The 23,033-nt window shown below is 51.2% G+C and overlaps 1 protein-coding gene across 1 annotated transcript in view; it reads left to right on the top strand.

Annotated features, from left to right (window-relative positions):
• Positions 1-23,033, top strand: part of LOC147728111 (calcium uniporter regulatory subunit MCUb, mitochondrial-like) — a 517,836-nt gene that overhangs the window by 404,752 nt on the left and 90,051 nt on the right. The window contains exon 4 of the mRNA XM_086961999.1: positions 728-832. Within this exon, the coding sequence (XP_086818125.1) occupies positions 728-832 (105 nt within the window). The remainder of the gene's footprint in view (positions 1-727; positions 833-23,033) is intronic.

Here is a 23,033-nt window from a genome sequence, read left to right as displayed (position 1 = left end):
TAAAGGCAAGGGCTTCAGTGCCCCACATAGTGATAGCAAGTGCAGTATAAATGCTATAATAAATGCAGTACAGAACAACATACAGCTTGAATATATCAAGACCTTTTTGTTGTTGCTGTGAGCTGATCGTGTCGCTGGCAGAGAGCCCAGATTCCTGATCAGTTCGTATCAATGACCTGATTCACGCACTCTGTCTTGCAGCGGATTTTCTACCATCTATGCCAAAACACACAAGAGAAGGCACCTTTCATGATCACTAGCATTTGTACATTTTATTTTTATACATCCCCACAGATGGAGTGATTGAAACCAATCGTAGAGCGCACAGGTAAATACGTTAACAATTATTTTTTTTTTAAACGAAAAGCTGTACACTGTGGTAAAAAACAAATCTAGCAGCCGCTGCAGGTAAGAGCGGTGAGGCCAGGCGAGTGGGGATTTCGAGAGAAGTCCACAAGGGAAAATTAATTAATTATTTAATATTCCCTCTTGGTCGTCTCTTGAAATTTCCACTCACCTGGCCCCAGAGCCCACCACTTTTACCTGCAGCGGCCGCAGCTGGTATCACATCATTGAATGTACAGCAGATATCTCCTCACCCAAGTATAGCTAATAACAAATTGCAATCAATAGTCAATGAATGTGTATATTTTGCTTATTCTTTGAATTTATGCCTGTTTGAAGCTGAATGCTGAAGGATCAGAAACAGTCTCGTCTTCTCCTACAGATGGTGCCAGAATATCTTCAAATACACTGATGGAAGTTGTGCTGAGGAATAACTTTACTCTTCTCATTAACAACGCCACATACCAGGTTGAACCGCCGATTGTAGGTAAGAAACTGCTGATTGGGTATTGGGTATATTTAAAAAGCATCTCTGAAATACAGTATTTTCTGTAGGTACTAATCAACCAAATTGTAGCGTTTGTACTTCAAAAAGTTGGAACTAGGAATAAGTACTGTGCACAGATAGCTACAGCTTACTAAAGAGATGTCTCATTTAGTGTTTACCAACTAAGACAAGGGACCTGGTATTTGCAAATTGAATGTATGGTCATTTCACCTATGCAGAGCATTTTCTAATTTTCCATCCATAACTCAAATTAATTTCTGCAACTGTTAGTGTCTTGACTGCTCTACCTCAATGCCTGGGCAGAGTATAGATATACAATCAAAGGCCTGCATGCAATTTACTGAACATCTCAAACCAGAAGTTTGTAGCCTCAATGCAGTTTGTGGAATGCGATCCTGTTCTATAGTAGCAGACATTTCTGACTGCTCGTAGACACTTGGACATGATCATACTAACTCAGCCCTTTGGCTTCACTGCAGCATTCAGTACTTTTTTGTATATTGTAGGAGAGTAGGGTCTGCAATCCTATGATCACCCGGACTTTTTGCTTTTGTTTCACTGGTTTACGACTTTCTTGGGCTGTGGGCCTGCCAATCAGACCCACAGCCTAGCTGTTCTCTCGCTAAATTGATATGTGTACCTTAGGTGCATTACCCAATTGGAACTGGGCCACCCTGTCAGACCCTGTAACTCAGGGCATCGGTGTACCCAGGGCCTACCAGGGGCTGAAGCATGTATTATGCCACCCCTGGATGGCCGTCTAAATCTGACACAACTGGCTGCACGACAGCTGGGGCCACGTGGCGTACTCGCCCATTGCTATAGGTATAGTGTCCCTATACCTAACCTTAAAATGGACACCCGAGTTCCTATCAGTCACTCCTATGGCAGGCCTTGACAATCCTGAAGGCAGAGTGCATGGAATCGTGTGAATTGGGCTCTGGCACGAGCCGAGCCCGGTTGCAGCTTGCGGAACCAAGACCCAATGGCTGTTCCATGATAACGCGTATCATATCGGTAACTTCGGTATCGCGTTATCAAGACATGTCGAGTAAGGTGTCATACGAATCGGGATGCTGCCCCCTCACCAACTCTGGCGACGAGGTTAGCATTCCGCCCTTCTAGAGGGACACGACATGTACGGAACTGTAAACCCCGGTTAAAGTTAACTGAAGCCTCAGCTCCACAAAATGGACGCTGCCACCACAGACACGAGTCTGACCTCCTGCTGCTGGGAGTCCTTCCAGTGAGGAGAGCTTGGACAAAGGGTTTCCTGTCAAGGGCGGTGTTCGCACCGTCCCAGACAGGGTTTGTGTATTCTGGGTAGGTAGGGCTTTGCGAGAAGGTGACTGCGGAGTGGCACCCCGGTGCTCACTACGCATCTGCCGGCTAGAACCAGTTCCAGGGGCGCGCAGCCCCTAACCTGGGGAAAGTCCAGCAGGGGGAGAGGGGTGTAACTACCCCCCTTCCTGGTCCCACCCTTGGGGCAGGACCTAGTCATGTACCCACCCCTTTCTTTAGGATAAAGGCCGGAGCGGGGACCCTTCCAAATGAGATCATCTTTGAATCAAGAATACTTTCTACGAAAGGACTTCGAGACTCTTCTCAAGATTTCTCCCTTGTGGCTAAGGAGTAGTCACCCTGCATCCGCAGGCACCATCTAAGAACTCTGCGGTTTGCTGCAAGTCCTTCCTCAAGGATCCGACGGCCCAGCTCGACGAGAACCGGCTTCCCTGGCACCTCTGACCTCTACCCACGTCGTCAGCTCAGCTGAGATCTGTGGGTGCGACGAGACCTCGAGGGACCGGCCATCATCAAAACCTGCACGCTTTCTTAATCAGCACGACCATCGAAGCAATTCTCTGGTGAGTGCTCTGGGGTCCGAGAAGCCTCGACCCTGAGTAGCTCCAGCACCGAAGTGCAGTCTCCCAGCATCTCCACGATCTGCGTGGGACCCTTCTGCTCGCTGCTCAGCACGTTGTCTGGTCACTAGCCGCTGGCTTGTGCCCTTCTTTGACGACATCCGACAACCAATGCTGCTGGTCTGGTTGCTCCAGATCGGCCCTTGCTCCCTTTTTCGAGAGGAGCACTCCGGACCCTCCTGGTCCACTCAAGATGCCATCTTAGGCCCACCACGTGGCCCTGAGATCTGCCAAGGCTTGTTGCCCCAATCCTGGGCCCAGCGACGCCGACAGCATCAACCTTCGTGGGACAGCTTGCACCTCGATCCTGGTCGCCGACAACGCCTCCTGGTCCGTGAGACTGCAGAGCCTAGCGTCGCCCACTCACCTAGTCGAGGTGACGGCCAACCGGTGCCTTCCTGGTACCCTCTGACTACTGGCTAGTAGTACGAACTTGGTCCCCTCTGCTTTCAGGTATCAACAATCACTGATCCGGGCTTGGATCTCTACAAACTATTCATCACTGGTCGCCGGCCAGCAACTCCTTTTCTTCCGGCTCCTGGCTCGTCAGCGAAGACCCCTGACGCCTGTAAGACTTGTGCAGCCGCAGCCCTCGTGGCTAGGTAACTTCGGCATTTCGGTGCCTGCATAGCCTCCTTACTCTAGGGTCCCGAGTCCCTCGCTTCCGACTTGCCTTATCGGGTTCGCCCGAGACCACTAAACTTTCCGTGCCCTCGGGCACTTGTTTTAAATTGTGCACTTGAAGTATTTTCTAAGAGCTTTGGTTCTGTGCTTAGTACCCTGTCCTCATAAAGAGTACAGGGCTGTTGTGATTCTAATAAATATACTGTTTATTTTCATAACACTTGTGTGGTGTCCTTTCACTTGGTGTTCAAGGGGTATGTGATGGTATTACAGCTGGCTTAACACGCCCTCTAGAGTTTAGCCCGAAGACTGCTCGTATCCACGCTACTAGGATAGCTGGTCTAAGGTTGACTTACAACCAATCACCATAAGGGTCGTTTGGAACGATACATAGTGGTCGCTAGAATAGCGAACGCTGCATATCGGGCCAACTTCTCACATTGGTGAGCAGCGGTTGGGATTTGAGCTTGCTGTTGTTTTACCACGCGTATCCTAAGAATATCTTGTGAAAGATCACATAAGTACTCCAGGTACATATAACTTAGCTTAGAATACTCTGAGTTCTACTGAACCAGCTGTTGCAGCTCCTCAAGGCTTAGCACACCTTGGCTACAACTCTTAGCAAGGGATCAGTAGGTAAACCCATAGTGTAGGTAGGTGCATCACTTACACCACACTAGAAGCAGCATGTCGGACAAAGGAGGAAACTCTGAGTCTCCCCTTGTGTCAGTCGACCTTCCACAGGTCACCTCCAGATATGCTGCACTTAGCTTCCACGAGATGCGACAGATCTGTACATCTTGGAAGTTAAAACAGGGTGCAAACCCTACCATTCCGTTTCTGATTGGTCTGTTGGAGACTTATGATGCTAGAAGGGCGGGTAACACCGACCCTTCTCATCCAGAAATGGAGATGCCTCCCCTCGAGGGAACCCGAGGTGACCCTGACCTTATCCATCTCTCCGCCGAGGGCGAAGAGGAGGACGAGGAACCAGAGACATCTGGGGACGAGGCAGACGAAGGTCCAGTCATAGTTAGTCAGCTAACTCAGGACAACTTAAGCCGGCACGAGATTGGTACTAGGGGACCCCCGGGCCCTCTCTCGGGCCAGCTTAACATTGGGAACGGACGAGTTAGGTCTCTGTCGAGAGGCTCTAACAGATCCGCTCGAACCAATGGCTCTCGAGGTTCTGCTCGAAGAGGGATGACATCACCTCAGAGGAGAATGTACGAAGCAAAGGAGAGGGAAGTCAATCTGCGGATCGAGAGGGAAGAACTTGCCCTAGCCAAAGAGAGACTCGCCTTTGCTCGAGAGCAAGAGTTGAGTGGGACAATTCCCACTGGTGGCAGCATTCCCCCACGGGAACCCAGGAGTTTAGACACTAAGCACCTGAATAAGATAGTGCCCCCCTTTAAGCAAGGGGACGACATCCACAAATGGATTACTGCTTTGGAGCGGGCCTGCACTGTACAGTGCATCCCCCAGAGTCAGTGGGCAGCTATCTTGTGGCTCTCCTTTGACGGTAAAGGTAGAGATAAGCTCCTCACTACTAGAGTCGAGGACGCTAACAATTACCAGATCCTGAAGAACACACTGATTGATGGGTTCGGCCTAACCACTGAGCAGTACAGGTTGCTGTTCAGGGATACCCAGAAAACTCAGTCTCAGGACTGGTCTGATTTCGTTGATTGTGCCACTAAGGCTTTGGAGGGCTGGTTGCTGGGCAGTAAGGTTACTGATTACACAGGATTGTATAATTTGATCATGCGAGAACAGATTTTAAACAATTGTCAGAACCAGTTGTTGCATCAGCACCTTGTCGACTCGGATCTGACCTCTCCCCAAGAATTGGGAAAGAAGGCAGACAGATGGGTCAGAACAAGGGTTAAGCAAAACCAGGGCCAGAACCAGGGTGGTCAGAAGAAAGCAGACCAGAAGGGTAAAGATTCGAAAGGGGAACAAACTGACCAGAAGTTTTCGACCGGTCCCCAACAACCCAAAGAGGGGGGGGGGGGTCAGGCTTCCCAGAAAAAGAAAAATCAAGAAGGCCAATCGAAAAGATTGTGCCAATACTGTAAAAGTAAAACTCAATGGTTTAGTGAGTGCACCAAGAAAGGAGGGCAGACTCCTGCTACTGCAGCCCCTAAGGCACCTGTGCCCCCTAGTACAGCCAGCAGTAGTAGTGCACCTCCCAAGGGACTAGTTGGGTTAACCTTGAGTTCTGAGGGATGCGACAGCTTAGCTGGTACGCTCACTCAGGCTGTCCTTGTCTGTACAGGGGATGTGGATATATCCCCTGATGTCAGTCCCAATACTTTGGGCAAATACCGACAGACGCCTTTAATAAATGGAAGAATGGCTCAGGCCTATAGGGACACTTGTGCCAGCGTCACCATGGTGATGCCTAACTTTGTGGACCCTGGACAGATCATGCCAGGTACAGATTTCCTGGTGACCAATGCCAGCAACGTCACTACCAGTCATAGTATGGCGATTGTTGCTTTCTCCTGGGGAGGGGTAAATGGCCAGAAAAAGGTTGTTGTTAGTTCAGACCTCCCAGTGGATTGTTTGTTGGGCAATGATTTGGAGTCATCACAATGGTCAGAAGTGGAGCAACGGACTCACATGGAGATGTTAGGCTTGCCAGCACACGTGTTTGCTGTGACCAGGTCACAGGTCAGACGATGCCCCACTGAACAGGTGCTGGATCCTGGAACAACGGACCAGACACCACCCAAGAAGAAGAGCAGTCGGGTTAAGGCTTCGCCTTCCCCCTTGCCCCAGGTCGAGGATCAGGTCTCAGAGGAGGCTGACCTCCAGGAATTGCGGGAAACTGAACCTAAAGAACTCGAACTTGATCAAGTTGAGTTTCTGGGCTCAGGGGGACCCACACGAGAGGACCTGGGGAAGGACCAGTTAGCCTGCCCTTCTCTTGAACCCCTCAGACAGCAGGCTGCTGCTGAGGCTGCTGGGAACGCCACAGGTACCCACAAGGCATACTGGGAAGATGGACTCCTGTACACTGAGGCAAGAGACCCCAAGCCTGGCATGACCAGGAGGCTGGTCGTCCCCTTGTCTCAGCGTGGTTTCCTCCTTACCTTGGCCCACGAGATTCCCTTAGCAGGACACTTAGGCCAGACGAAGACGTGGGACAGGCTTGTCTCGCACTTTTACTGGCCTCACATGAACGAAGATACCAAGGAGTTTTGCCCCTCCTGTGTCACTTGCCAAGCCAGTGGTAAGTCAGGTGGCACAACAAAGGCCCCCCTTATACCAATGCCTGTGGTGGGGGTGCCCTTTGAACGGGTGGGGATTGACATCGTCGGTCCCATGGAACCACCAACAGCATCAGGGCACAAGTTTATACTGGTGGTAGTGGATCATGCCACCAGGTATCCTGAAGCTATTCCCCTTAGGACCACTACAGCGCCTGTTGTGGCAAGAGCCCTAGTTGGAGTATTCTCCAGAGTGGGCTTCCCTAAGGAGGTCGTCTCCGACAGAGGTGCAAACTTTATGTCGAGCTACTTAACTGCTATGTGGAAGGAATGTGGTGTCAACTACAAGTTCACTACACCCTATCATCCACAATGCAATGGGATTGTTGAGAGATTCAACAGGACCCTAAAAGGGATGATTCATGGACTACCTGAAAAGCTTCGGCGTAGATGGGACGTCCTGATCCCCTGCCTTTTATTCGCTTACAGAGAAGTCCCACAGAAGGGGGTTGGCTACAGCCCTTTTGAACTTTTGTACGGGCATCCTGTAAGAGGACCCCTGTGTTTGGTGAAGGAAGGATGGGAGAGACCTCTCAAAAAGCCTGCAACCAACATAGTGGACTATGTGCTTGGTCTCCGCTTGCGGATGGCTGAATACATGGAGAATGCATCCGAAAACCTTAAGGCCAGCCAAGAACTCCAAAAAGCTTGGCATGACCAAAAGGCTGTCTTGACTATTTACCAGCCCGGACAGAAGGTGTGGGTGTTGGAGCCAGTGGCCCCAGCAGCACTCAAGGACAAATGGTCCGGGCCCTACACCATCCTGGAGAAGAAAGGAGAGGTCACCTACCTGGTAGACCTGGGAACTCCCCGGAGCCCCCACAGGGTGCTCCATGTCAACAGGCTCAAGGCATATGTCGACAGGAAGGACATGAGTTTGCTCATGGCCATAGATGAGGGACAGGAGGAGGAGAGTGACCCTCTCCCCGACCTGCTCACTCAGAACCCTGACGATGGGTCGGTAGATGGTGTTGTCTTTTGTGGCAGCCTCTCCGAACATCAACAGGAGGATTGTAAACAGGTTCTTCAATCCTTCCGACATATGTTCTCTCTAACACCCAGTCAGACCAATTGGTGCACCCATGAGGTTGACACTGGTGACAGCTTGCCCGTCAAGAGTAAAATCTACAGGCAGCCTGATCACGCTAGAGACTGCATCAAGAGTGAAGTGCAGAAAATGTTGGAGCTGGGAGTCATTGAACCCTCGGACAGCCCTTGGGCTAGTCCCGTAGTTCTAGTGCCGAAACCTCACACCCCGGGCGATAAGAAAGAGATGAGGTTCTGCGTAGACTACAGGGGTCTCAATGCAGTCACTAAGACTGACGCCCACCCAATACCAAGGGCAGACGAGCTTATCGATAGATTGGCTTCGGCCAACTACTTAAGTACGTTTGACCTGACAGCTGGGTATTGGCAAATCAGGTTAGCTGAGGACGCCAAGCCTAAGACCGCATTTTCTACCCCTGGTGGGCATTATCAGTTCGTGGTGATGCCCTTTGGTTTGAAAAATGCACCTGCCACCTTCCAACGGTTGGTGACTCACGTTCTCACTGGGCTGGATGACTTCTGTGCGGCGTATCTTGACGATATTGCTGTCTTTAGCTCCACCTGGGAGGATCACCTGGTCCACCTGCGGAAAGTGTTAGAGGCTCTGCAAGCAGCAGGTCTCACTATCAAGGCTACCAAGTGCCAGATAGGGCAGACACAGGTTGTATACTTGGGCCACCTCGTCGGTGGAGGCCAAGTTCAACCACTGGAGAGCAAGATACAGTCAATCAGGGACTGGGCTCCTCCAACCACCCAGACTCAGGTTCGAGCTTTCTTGGGCCTGACTGGTTACTACCGGAAGTTCGTCAGGAATTACGGATCGATTGTGACTCCGCTCAATGAACTGACGAGTAAGAAAATGCCAAAAAAGGTTCAGTGGACAGCGAGCTGTCAAAAAGCATTCGATGACCTAAAACAGGCCATGTGCCCGGCACCTATCCTCAAGAGTCCAGACTACTCCAAACCATTCATTGTCCAAACAGATGCTTCTGAGTTGGGTGTGGGAGCTGTTCTATCTCAACTGAATTTTGATGATAATGACCAGCCCATTGCTTTTATAAGCAGACGGCTGACCCCCAGAGAGAAAAATTGGTCAGCTATAGAGAGGGAGGCCTTCGCTGTGGTGTGGGCCCTGAAGAAACTGAGACCATACTTGTTTGGCACTCACTTCAAGATTCAGACCGACCATAAGCCCCTCCTATGGCTAAATCAGATGAAGGGTGAAAACCCCAAACTGCTTAGGTGGTCCATTCCCCTACAGGGGATGGACTTCACAGTGGAGCATAGACCTGGCACTGATCATGGCAATGCAGATGGGCTCTCCAGGTATTTCCACTTAGAACAAGAAGACTCACCTGGTCAAGGTTAGCTTATTGTCCCAACGTTTGGGGGGGGGGGGTCATGTAGGAGAGTAGGGTCTGCAATCCTATGATCACCCGGACTTTTTGCTTTTGTTTCACTGGTTTACGACTTTCTTGGGCTGTGGGCCTGCCAATCAGACCCACAGCCTAGCTGTTCTCTCGCTAAATTGATATGTGTACCTTAGGTGCATTACCCAATTGGAACTGGGCCACCCTGTCAGACCCTGTAACTCAGGGCATCGGTGTACCCAGGGCCTACCAGGGGCTGAAGCATGTATTATGCCACCCCTGGATGGCCGTCTAAATCTGACACAACTGGCTGCACGACAGCTGGGGCCACGTGGCGTACTCGCCCGTTGCTATAGGTATAGTGTCCCTATACCTAACCTTAAAATGGACACCCGAGTTCCTATCAGTCACTCCTATGGCATGCCTTGACAATCCTGAAGGCAGAGTGCATGGAACCGTGTGAATTGGGCTCTGGCACGAGCCGAGCCCGGTTGCAGCTTGCGGAACCAAGACCCAATGGCTGTTCCATGATAACGCGTATCATATCGGTAACTTCGGTATCGCGTTATCAAGACATGTCGAGTAAGGTGTCATACGAATCGGGATGCTGCCCCCTCACCAACTCTGGCGACGAGGTTAGCATTCCGCCCTTCTAGAGGGACACGACATGTACGGAACTGTGAACCCCGGTTAAAGTTAACTGAAGCCTCAGCTCCACAAAATGGACGCTGCCACCACAGACACGAGTCTGACCTCCTGCTGCTGGGAGTCCTTCCAGCGAGGAGAGCTTGGACAAAGGGTTTCCTGTCAAGGGCGGTGTTCGCACCGTCCCAGACAGGGTTTGTGTATTCTGGGTAGGTAGGGCTTTGCGAGAAGGTGACTGCGGAGTGGCACCCCGGTGCTCACTACGCATCTGCCGGCTAGAACCAGTTCCAGGGGCGCGCAGCCCCTAACCTGGGGAAAGTCCAGCAGGGGGAGAGGGGTGTAACTACCCCCCTTCCTGGTCCCACCCTTGGGGCAGGACCTAGTCATGTACCCACCCCTTTCTTTAGGATAAAGGCCGGAGCGGGGACCCTTCCAAATGAGATCATCTTTGAATCAAGAATACTTTCTACGAAAGGACTTCGAGACTCTTCTCAAGATTTCTCCCTTGTGGCTAAGGAGTAGTCACCCTGCATCCGCAGGCACCATCTAAGAACTCTGCGGTTTGCTGCAAGTCCTTCCTCAAGGATCCGACGGCCCAGCTCGACGAGAACCGGCTTCCCTGGCACCTCTGACCTCTACCCACGTCGTCAGCTCAGCTGAGATCTGTGGGTGCGACGAGACCTCGAGGGACCGGCCATCATCAAAACCTGCACGCTTTCTTAATCAGCACGACCATCGAAGCAATTCTCTGGTGAGTGCTCTGGGGTCCGAGAAGCCCCGACCCTGAGTAGCTCCAGCACCGAAGTGCAGTCTCCCAGCATCTCCATGATCTGCGTGGGGCCCTTCTGCTCGCTGCTCAGCGCGTTGTCTGGTCACTAGCCGCTGGCTTGTGCCCTTCTTTGACGACATCCGACAACCAACGCTGCTGGTCTGGTTGCTCCAGATGGGCCCTTGCTCCCTTTTTCGAGAGGAGCACCCCGGACCCTCCTGGTCCACTCAAGACGCCATCTTAGGCCCACCACGTGGCCCTGAGATCTGCCAAGGCTTGTTGCCCCAATCCTGGGCCCAGCGACGCCGACAGCATCAACCTTCGTGGGACAGCTCGCACCTCCATCCTGGTCGCCGACAACGCCTCCTGGTCCGTGAGACTGCAGAGCCTAGCGTCGCCCACTCACCTAGTCGAGGTGACGGCCAACCGGTGCCTTCCTGGTACCCTCTGACTACTGGCTAGTAGTACGAACTTGGTCCCCTCTGCTTTCAGGTATCAACAATCACTGATCCGGGCTTGGATCTCTACGAACTATTCATCACTGGTCGCCGGCCAGCAACTCCTTTTCTTCCGGTTCCTGGCTCGTCAGCAAAGACCCCCGAAGCCTGTAAGACTTGTGCAGCCGCAGCCCTCGTGGCTAGGTAACTTCGACATTTCGGTGCCTGCATAGCCTCCTTACTCTAGGGTCCCGAGTCCCTCGCTTCCGACTTGCCTTATCGGGTTCGCCCGAGACCACTAATCTTTCCGTGCCCTCGGGCACTTGTTTTAAATTGTGCACTTGAAGTATTTTCTAAGAGCTTTGGTTCTGTGCTTAGTACCCTGTCCTCATAAAGAGTACAGGGCTGTTGTGATTCTAATAAATATACTGTTTATTTTCATAACACTTGTGTGGTGTCCTTTCACTTGGTGTTCAAGGGGTATGTGATGGTATTACAGCTGGCTTAACACGCCCTCTAGAGTTTAGCCCGAAGACTGCTCGTATCCACGCTACTAGGATAGCTGGTCTAAGGTTGACTTACAACCAATCACCATAAGGGTCGTTTGGAACGATACATAGTGGTCGCTAGAATAGCGAACGCTGCATATCGGGCCAACTTCTCACATATATCATCTGTTTATTTCAATTTTCCTTTTTAGGTCTCGCCCTGGCGAACGCGCGCTAAGCGTGTTCTCGCTGCGAGAACTATAGCTGCTGGCTCAGCCGACAACGAGGGGAGACATGAGATGGCCACGCGCCCAGCATTGTCTATGGCAGCGGCGGATTGCGACGCGCGCCTTGGGATTGGGTCATGCGCGTTAGCTTCTACCGTAGACAGCTCACGTCGCACGGCCCAATCCCAAGGCGAGCGCCGGAATCCGACTCTGCCGGGAACCTCTGGGCGTTCCTTAGGCTGACGTAGGGGCTGCTTCACCCTCTTCCTCTAAGGCCCCTGGCCTTTGAAGTATACGGTGACTCATGCTGACTTCTCTCGAACACAAATCTGACGCCTGCCATGTCCGCGCCTTTATTATTTAATAACACTGGCGCTTTCAAACCCCTCCCACCTCCCAAAACAGCATGCCTGCACCTTTATTTATTTAATAACACTTGTTGTCTATGCGTTTTCCTTTTCCACTAATGAAAGCCGAGCAGCGTGACCAGATACAGCAGAGTGAGCGGGGGAAGTGGGAGGCAGCTCGCCCGGGTGCGTGCGGCAAAACATAGATCCCCATTAAATGTGGGCTGCAGCAGCAGGCTCTGATGGCAACACTGCCAGGTTGAGAAGCTTTGTGAGGCTCAGACCGCTGATTGGTGCGAGGGCTGGCAGCACCGGTCGTGCTGCTGCTGTGCGTGTGCATTCACAGGGATTCCTGCCTGTACCCAAACCCCTTAGAGACGCACGGCTACAGGACAGCAGGGAATCCGCACATGAAAGGGAATTTCTCTTTTTTTCTACTGCCGAATTAGCACGTAGATTTAGCAATCCCGCGCGCTCATATACGGCAGAAAATGACAACATTAAGAAGAGATGGTAGATGTGAGCTCTGTCACTGCCTTATACACTCACTCAGCAGATGTATGCTTCGCTGGTTTTCCACATTAACGCATTCCACCTTATGTTTACGGAGATAAGTCCATTAAAGGTACAGATGAAGATTCTTGCACAGGCAGTGCTGTTTTTGCAGTCTTATTGAATGTTTATTGCCAGGTTGGTGTGATTGTTTTGTCTCGCCTGGGAAAGGGCTGACGTAGAAAGAATCCTCCACACCCATGCCATGTCAACTTTCCCGGCAGGTTTCAAAGTGACACATTCGTAGCGTGGAGGGTTTGGTACAAGTGGCTGCCTTCACACCCATAGCATGAAGAAATACCTTGTTTTTTTAACACTTTTAATCTGATGTATAAAAAGATGAAAATCATGTTTATAATTCTGTTTTTTTTATATGTGGACGTGTTTACCTATATTGGTATTTGTTATTCAGCCAATTCACTGACAGACTTTACTTTTCGAGGCATTCTGTGTGGTGCCACGCGCCTCGCGTGGGAGCTCAAGTTGTAGCTGTCACAGAGCCTCACAGACTGTTTGACATCAGCATGTATTTGTAAAATGAAATGCGTATTGCCCGTCCACAACAAAAGTGCTGGTCTCTTCGCCTCTGCTAGTTTATGGCTGTTGCTCGGGCTGTGATTACTGCTCTTTGTTACAACCAGTTGCCCGCTGGATTGACAGCCTGCCTCCGGCATATGAACTGAGAATGGCCTGCTGTTAAGAATAGAAAAGGGAGAGCCTCTGGACCAGAGGCCTTCTGAGACTGGAGGCCATAGCCGAGAGACTTGTCGAGCAGGCTTTGTGCTGGTTGTCTCTTAAGACATGGCTGTGTTGGGGGTTTTGAACAATGTCTGCAAGGTCTAACATGCCATCTGTTTTTTAATAACCACAACAGTGTCAGGGTGGTCTAAAAAATACACTGCATGATGATGAGTGAAGATGCTTCAGTTAATCTTACAAACTGGAACATCATCTGGCTCCCATTGTATTTGGCCCTTATGTCATCACAGAAGATAGCCAACCACATGCAAAATCTTAGTCCCGCCCTGGGGTTACTTGTGCGCCCTTCCAGTTGGGGCACGGCCAGCAGTTGAAACTGGACGGTGTCTTTAGGCATGGGCACACAACTCATGTGCATGTATTTGATCTACTTCTGAAATGGTGTAGCCCAGCCAAATTGATTGAATGGAATACTATTCCAAACTGTTCCCCGAGTTTATGAATGAATATTCATAATCATGAAATTAATTTGTCTCCCTAAATGAAAACACCCCTCAACCAAAATATGGAGCGTTTGACCTTAACTCTAGAAGAGCTCAAGCTGCACCTCACCACTGAGTACCATCAAGGGCTTAGTGCATCTGGGGCTGTTTGTGTTCATGTGTTTATGGGATGTGGCTTGGTAGTAGTAGTTCAGTGGACTGCCCCCTATTGGTCAGGCCATGACTGATTCGTTTATGGTTGGTCCTGTTCAGATATGGCACAGATGGATCCTACTACAGGCCAACCTCTGTGACTGAGCATTGTCTGTACCATGAGGCAACACTTTTGCCTGTCATATCCCAGCAGCCTTCCCGACAGAGAAAGCCAATTGAGGATGTGGCTTAATGGCTAGAGCGGCCAACTTAGCAGCTGGGGAACCGGGTTCGAGTCTCGGCTTCGGCTCAAACATCCTGTGATTCTGGGCAAATCACTTAATCTCCTCGTGACTAAAAAAATGAATGCGTCCGTTTGAAATGCAACTGGTGCCCGTGTAAAGCAGTTCGGGTCGAGTTTGCGCTATATAAAAAATAAAATAAGAGCCCAAACCCTGCCTTCAGCACCTAAGATCTGGGCGCATTGCCAGCGGTGGTAAGTGAGGGGTCATTGCCGCCTTCGAATCTTAGATTACGTCATCGAATATCCTCCTTGCATGCTGAAGGCCAGTGAATTCCCCTGCTACATTTTCATCTGGACCGGTTTACTTCACATTTACTTATGGTTGAACGTAAATAACGCAAAACCTTTCCGTTGAGCTGTGGCCACCGTTCAGCGGGGTAAAAATATCTGCGTCATTAGAGGAAAAAGATCGTGGCTCCGGGTCGCTACTTCTCCATTTGAAGGGTCGAGGGTGAACAGAGGGATTGAAATCATTTTGAAGGTTGAAATTCTATTTCCACTCGGCTGGAGACCTCAATATACTACATGTGCTAAACATAAACCTAATTCTTCCGAAAACGTAAATGCCTGAGCAGCAGCCCCATTCCCAGATATCAGATGCACCCTGGGCTAGCTGCACAATAAAATCCAATAGACACTGCACATGTCGATCAAGTGCATACGGGGATCAGCTGCAGCCAAAGATACAATGTACCTTAGCGATCCACTGCAATCTTTACCATGTGATTAATGGACACATGACACTACAATTCGAACACAACAGTGACTACACCCAAGGAGCCTACTCCACACGTTTTATCTACCCCTAACCCCACGGCGTTTGAGAAACACCCACCCTGCCCAAATTTACCATACTTCCCGTCCCAGGGAATCTACTACTTTCGCTTTTTATAACCCTCTGCGCAATTGGGATCAGCTCCCCCGCACCTAATGGGGTCCATTTCCCAAAGAGGTCCAATCCAATGAATGATATCACAGTCCTACCCCAAAAGAGCCTCTTCACTCCCGCCTGAATGCAATATTTTTTCGCACTCAAGCCAGTAGGCCTCTTTCGCCACACATCCAAAGATACATTGCAGCCTTTTTAGGTCTAGCCCTGGCGAAACATTAAACTTTAACAAAACATATATACAATCTTTATATATTTATTTACAAACAACAAAATAGCCACTTGCAAATCATCTTCATGCGCCAATACAGAGTTTGCAAAAAAATTAATGCAACACATTGTCATATACAATGCCAATAACTCAAACTTTAATGCTGCGAGACCTATTGCATTGCAAATGCTTGTTTTTTTTTTAAACCTTTATTTGGAGACAAGCAAGGACAAAGGAAGTGCATACACAATACATACAGTCACATATGGCATTACAATGGTACGTCAGACTCGAAAAATGAGATAGAAGCAAGTACAGGGTAGCATATCAGTCAATACATATAGCCACATCGAAATGTACAATGCATATAAGAAAGAAATGATCCAGCATGCGCAGACAAGCTAATAAGACAATACAGTATGGACACACTCTATTAGCGCATAGAAAATAAAACAAAGGAGACTCAGATAGAAGGGCCAAGAGAAAAAACCTGACAGGGGTACGATCTCAATTTCCAACCATCCAATTGTCATAAGAGGAACCACAGCCCCCGAAAGCTCGCAGTAAGAGGAAGCAGCCCAGACTCTCCCCCGATACTTGAGGATCAGCAGGTGTAAAATGAAATCCCAGCCCGTCATGCTGCCGTCAACCAACCCCTACCCGGTCCCCATGTTCAGAATCAGAATCCTGCACAGCTCTAGTTAGGAGGTACACCTGGAGCGGACTCCAAAAGTCCTTCGGTCTGCATCTGACAGGCATCAATTCAGAGTAGATATTATATTGGTCCTGACAGTATATGAGGTCAGTCAACCAATCCTGGAAGCGCGGTACCCTGCCACGACCCCAGCAACAAGCAACCCTACGCTTAGCCAGCAGCAGGGCCACGTCAACAAATCTCCGGTGAGAGGCAGGCACGTTCTTAGAATAGCACAGCAACATCACCAAGGGGTCAAATGTCACCCCATCCTCCGCCATAATCTGCAGGGCTTCATGGACCTGAGTCCAATATTCCAGCACCCCCGCACAACTCGAAGCCAAGAGCAGAAAGTCAGCGCCTTCTGCACGACACCTAGCGCATCTGTCATCCTCCGCTAAATGAAACCGAAGTTTCTTCGCCGGGGTGTAATAGTACCTCTGAACAAATTTGTAGTGGATAATTTTAAGGCGACAACTGGAGGAAACATTGGCCGTGAGTCCACAGCAGTACTTCCATTGCTCGTTGGTAATAGGGGCTCCCAACTCAGCAACCCACTGCTCGCGCACCCGATTGGCCGGGACCGAACGCTGTCTGCGAATAGCACCGTATAATTTCGACACCAGGTGTCGCCCATCTGAAACCAACAGCACGTGGAGGGGGAGGGTAACTCCCGGCTCCGAAGGGAAATCTGGTAACAAAGCACGCATGCCCTGCCGCAAGCTGACAAAGTAGAACAGCTCCAAAGGGGAGCAGGCAGCTACTCCTAAGAAATGAGCCTGCGTACGGAAGGCACCTTCATGAAACAAGTCACCCCACGTGAGGATACCGAGCCGCCTACACATTCGTTGAAACCCCGTTTCCAGCAACAGAGACAAATCAGGATGATAAGACAGAGGCAGGGCAGGCGAATAAAGAAAGGAGACGCCCAGCAATTGAGCCACCTGTTTCCAAGCATCCACCGTGCACGTCACCGTCGTGCGAGGCGTTTCCACATCTGACACCTTGCCCAATACCATCCCCTCCAGTGGGAGTGGGTGGGCAACCCAATGTTCGGCAGCAATTTGGGGCATAAACGGCGTGGGGCGCATCCAGTGATAAGCGTAGTGCGTCTGAGCACTAAGATAATAAAGCTCAAAGTCAGGGACGTCGAATCCGCCATCAGAATAGGGTAATGTAAGGGTAGCCCAAGCCACCCGCGGCTGCTTGCCCCCCCAGAACAATCGTATGAGCTCAGATCGAAGTCTGCGAAAAAAATAAGCACCAGGATGGTACGGAAGGTTTTGAAAGAGGTACAGAAAGCGGGGCAAAACTACCATCTTGATAAGTGACGCCCTACCGGCCATGGAGAGAGGCAAGGACATCCATCTAGTGACATCATCTGCAAGTTTAGTAATAGCCACACCATAATTAAGCCGAACCGTTTCTTCTCTATCCAATGACACAACAATGCCGAGATACCGCAGCTCCGAATCACACCATTCCAGCGGGTAATCAAGGGGAAACCTAGCTACAGCAGCAGTGAGGGGGAAAAGCTGAGACTTCCGCCAGTTGATATGGACACCGGAGACACCCCCAAAAGCGACCAACTCTCGTAAGAGCGAATTAAGGTTGTTCTCAGGGTCTTTAACATAAAGTGTAACATCGTCAGCGTATAAAGAAATACCTACCTGCCGCTGAAGACAATTAAAGGCGCTCTGCTGGTGAAGCTGATGAATCCTTCAGGCCAGCGGCTCAATGGCAATGGCAAACAAGAGGGGCGAGAGGGGGCATCCCTGTCTGGTCCCCCTTGTGAGAGGGAACGAGGGGGACAGCACCCCATTCACCACCACCCTCGCCATCGGATCAGTATATAAGAGCTTAACCCATGAGATGAAGATCCGGGGGAAGCCCATCCGACAAAGAACATCAATAAGATAGCCCCACTCAACGGAGTCAAACGCCTTAGTGGCATCAAGAAAGATGGCGGCAACCGGGATATCAGGAGCGATGGTCGACACAAGCGAAAACAAGGTGCGAAGATTGTGGGAGGTAGCACGGCCGGGCACAAACCCCGACTGATCAGGTAGTACAAGAACGGGCATGAGCTCGGCAAGTCTCACTGCCAAGACTTTCGCGAGAATTTTGACATCGCAGTTGAGCAATGAGAGGGGCCTATAGGAGCCCACATCCAACGGATCCTTCCCCGGCTTGAGCAGCGACGTAATGGCGACCTCCCGCATGGAGCACGGCAGACGCCCCTCCTCCAGGGACTCCTCAAAAACCTCGCGGAGAACAGGGGCCATGGTGTCCACGTAACACTTATAAAATTCAGCAGGGAGGCCATCCAGACCGGCGGCCTTCCCATTATTCAGAGACATGATGGCCTTCCTGACCTCCTCCACCTCTAAGGGCCTACCTAAGAACGCTCGATGATCATCCGATAACCAACAGAGTGCCAGCTCATCAAGAAATCCGCCATACCGTATCTCACCAGTCTGCTGTGTCGTGTAAAGGTGCGCGTAATGGTCAATAAAAGTACGCTGAATCTCCGCAGTGTCCCGACAGCGAGTGCCATCCGGCGACACCAATTCCAACACGTCCGACCCATGCCTTGGATGTCTAGTAAGGGCAGCGAGGACCTTACCGGGCCGCTCCCCCTCACAGTATCGCCTCGCCGTCCAGTACTTCCCCCTATGTTTAGCCTCTCTAGCAGCCTCCTCTTCATACTCGGAGAGTTTAGTACGGAACTGGGCCAGAAGATCGGGATCAGAGTCAACCTGCATCCTGCGTTCTAAGTCTCGCAAGTCAGCTTCCAAGCCCTCGAGGGTCCGAACAATCAGTTTAAGCATTCCACAACTTTTAGAAATAGTGACTCCCCGGATCGTAACCTTGAACGCCTCCCATATAACCTCGACGCTGTCAACAGAGCCCTTGTTTCTAGGGAAGAACGCCTCTACCTCCTCGCCAAGCTCCTCCTTGAACACCGGGTCAAGCAAAGCAGTCGGAAAAAGGCGCCAAGGCGGGCGCGGCCTATGCAGCCCGGGGACGGAAAGAGCAACCTTCACCGGACAGTGATCAGAATACGTACGTGCCAGATGCGTATCCTCCCGCAGGCCAGCCACCAACCCTCTAGAGAGAAACACATAGTCCAGTCTCGCCCATGAACGAGCATGTGTAGTGTAATGAGTACCCTCCTTAGTGGCAGGGTGGGTGTACCTCCAGCTGTCTATCAACCCAGCCTCCTCCACAATCCCACGCAATACTTCTCTAGCTTGCACATTATACTGAGGGCTCCCTTCCGATCTATCCGACTGGGCATGAAATGCAAAATTGAAATCCCCCCCCCCCACACAATGTAAGTGGCATCCACAGCAAGAACATGACCCCACAATGTAACGAAAAAGGTTGGCGTATCGACATTAGGAGCATAGCAATTAACAAACAGTACAGTGTTCTGCCCAAGCCGCCCCCACAGTAGCACATAGCGCCCCTCAGGGTCCCCCATAGAACCCAGTTCTTGAAATGCGAGCGATCTTTTAACAAGGATGACAACCCCGCGAGCATAAGAAGAATAGGAAGCAAACACCCTGGCCGCAGCCCACCTCCCACCAAAACTGCGGGAAGGAGCGGGACGCAGATGCGTCTCCTGGAGGAGGGCAACATGAATAGCATGCCTGTCCAAATACTGGATCACACTACGACATTTCCTGGCATCATTAAGTCCCCGTACATTCCAGGACAAAATCGATATCTGATCTATAACAGCAGTCGACATTAGCCAGTTTCCGGGCCCCACAGGACCCAATAAGCAAATACGGAACATCCAACTACCAACAACAGCCAGCGACAGGACCACACCCTAGGGAGCAGTCGACCCCACGCATACACTCCACACACATACCAGCCATCTCCAAACCAAGCAACCAGAACCACAACAACCTCCCCCCAGCTGAACCATCCATGCAACAAACACTCAGAACACACTACGCACAGCACGCAGCCAATCTAGCTCATACGGCCCACAACTCGCACACGCGTTCCTCGTGCAAAGCGCTCTCCGCCACGCGGCTGCCAAAGATGGCGGCCGTTCCACCCGGGCCCATGGCGGACGGGGGCAAGGGCCCCAGGATCAATTCCGCCGAGAAGATAAATGGACCAGCCGAGGCAGCGGGCACGGAGCCGCGCCTGTGCACACCGACAATAGCAGCAATCCATACACTGACCCATGAGGCCTGGACAAGCAAGTGTGGTCAGCTTCATCCCCACCCTACCCACCCACCTGATGACACCCCAACTATCAGGCCATGCGCACCCCCACCCCCCGTTCCCCAACACCATCCAGTCAACCAACAAAGGACTAGAATCCAAACCAAAGGTACAAGTGGGGCACACCCTCCGGGGAACCTTCTAGAGGTGCACGATACCACTCCCTAACACCACGCCAGTGTCTGAGCCAACAAGTATCAAACGGCCCCAGGCGCAGAGCGGGGGGGGCGGGTGCCCAGAGCGCGACACCAGATAGCACCATCCTGCGGTTCCACACCGACCCCAAGAAACAATACGTACACTCTCGCCTCAGGCAAGACATGACCCCCGCACCAACAAAAGTAAAAGCGGATAGCAGTTAGGCCACCAATGCGGACAAGGAAGTCAGTAAAAGTCAGTGTAAAAGGCAAACGTCCAGAATGTTCCAACACCAGAAAAAGAGAAACAAAGACCAAAGGCACCACAATCAGGCGACCTCCTCCTCAGCCGCCGAATGTTCATCCTCAGGGTCTCGATCGCCTCTCCGATCTGCAGCCGCTCGTTCGCGCTGGAGGCGCTTTGCAAAATCCTCAGCATGCTGTGGGTTGGTGAAAAAATGTTGCTTAGCCTGGTGCGTCACTCTAAGTTTGGCAGGGTAAAGCAAAGCGTAGTCTACTTGTAGATCCCGAAGTTTCTTTTTCACCCCCAGGAACTTACGACGCTGGTCCTGCACCATCGGCGTGAAGTCGGGGTACATGGTGAAAGACACCCCATCGAAGGAGAGGGCCCGATTAGTGCGGGCAGCCTGGAGGGCAGCGTCCCGGTCACGATAGTTTAAAAGGCGCGCGATGATGGGGTGCGGTGCGGCCCCAGAGGCCGGCCGAGGTCCCAGTGACCGATGCGCTCTCTCAACGATGAACTGGGATGAGAATGCTTCCGCCCCAATGGCGCCCACCAGTAGTCTCTCCACATAAGTTTCCATTTTGCCCACATTTGTGGACTCCGGCACACCTACAATGCGAACGTTGTTGCGCCTACTCCTCGCCTCCAACTCCTCATTCTTAGCGGCAATTACACGCAAGATATTGTCCATTCTCGCCAGTTGGGTGGTATGGGTGGCTGCCGTGTCGTCAGGGTCCGAAATGCGCTGTTCCGCCGTTGTCAGGCGCTCCTCATGCACGTCCAACTTCTGGACGACCGCATCCATGCGCGACGATATCTTGTCCACCTTGTCCACTATCGTGGCAAACCCCTGCCTCATCTCCTGCATCATCTGGGTAAAGTCCGGTGGTGGTGGCTGCGGCACACTGTCAGCGACAGGCGGGGGGGGAGACCGCGAAGCCCCAGCATCCTGGAGCAACCGCGTTCCCCTCCTAGCTCCTCCAGAGTCAAAGGACAACTTGGATTGTTTAGTGTCCGGCTTCCCCATAATGGTGTGCTAGTAGTGCAGCGGGGGACCAGAGCAAAGAGGAGTTAGGATGTAGGCCGGACTAAGGGCACGGACAAAAACCGAACTGTGGGGGCACGAGCAGGCCAGCGCGCCCCGCCACTCCCAACGGCGAAAAAATGGCTGTCTCCGCTCCCAGACCAAAGGGGCGATCCCCCAGACGACCAGAAGGAGATCCGCTGTGTCTCCGTGAGCAATGGTATCCGGGCAGGCAGATGTAGGAGCCAAGAAATCAGTCCAATGGCAAAGAAGAATCAAACAGCCTGCCCGGCCAGCGAGCGGGCCCGGTGGAGAGGGGCAGAGCAGGGCCTACACCCCACGTGCAGAGCCACGGGCTGGCATGAATGATGACGCCGGGCCAAGGGACACCAGACCTCCAGAGCGCAAGTCGGGGAAACTTGGAATCCTCGTAACTTCGGCCAGCAACCTCCGAATGGCCCAGGAGTTGGACCGTGGGTGGTCAGTCGATATCCCAGTAGATCTATAGGGTCAGATCAGGGCGCATCGATGGTAATCAGGATCCCTAGGCGGATAATAGCTCCGGGCAGCAGGAGCCTCACGACAGTGCGGCCATTCTGCAGTGCGCCCTCTAGCGCCCATTGCAAATGCTTGTTACATTAGTCAGGAGACACACATAGCAGCCCCTCTGTAGTGGAATCTCACAGACTCCCACCCTCCAATATAGCCTTATAGCCAACTGCTAAGGGCTGTACTGGCTGAACCGGAGTTATAGGTCAGAGCCGCAGGCCTTCAACAATTGGTATAGCCGATGGCAGAAGCGCTGTAAGGCTATTAGAATATTCCACGTACCGAGGGTAGAATGATCTAAATTAAAAAGGGGGAAACAGAAAGACAAGCATTTGAATGTTGAAGTAGAATGCTTATACCAGTAATTATTTGCCCTTAGCCACTCCATTGTCTTCAATGGAGCGCCCAACATTCCAGGTTTTTAATTCCTATGAATTCACTCTTAAAACATGGGCTATGTTGGTGTCTTTCACCAGCAAAAATATTTAACCCCCCCTCCCAAATTTACTGGTATAAGGTATAACAAAATGGCTGGAAAACGGCATCTTTGTTATTTGTCCCACTTAGTTAAGCAGAGGGTGTTATACACGTGTGAAGCATAAACTATGATCCTAAATTGCAAAGTCCAAATTTAATAAAAAATGGAATATCTAATGTAAGGCTGAGCTAGAAGTGTTGATCCAATTCATGCAACAACTTTCCAAGCTGACGAAAAGAAACTAACTAGAAGTAGACTGTGTTTCTTAATTGTTGAAAAAAAAAGTCCTCTGTTAGTGGGCCATCTAACCTCGACATATCTGGACTTGATGTAGCACTTACCACCCAAATGATTTACCAGTATCA

Source organism: Lissotriton vulgaris, chromosome 3_1 (assembly GCF_964263255.1).
Source record: "Lissotriton vulgaris chromosome 3_1, aLisVul1.2, whole genome shotgun sequence".
Taxonomy (NCBI): Eukaryota; Metazoa; Chordata; class Amphibia; order Caudata; family Salamandridae; genus Lissotriton; species Lissotriton vulgaris.
The sequence above is the reverse complement of the archived record's forward strand: the minus strand, read 5'-3'. Positions and strand labels throughout refer to the sequence as shown.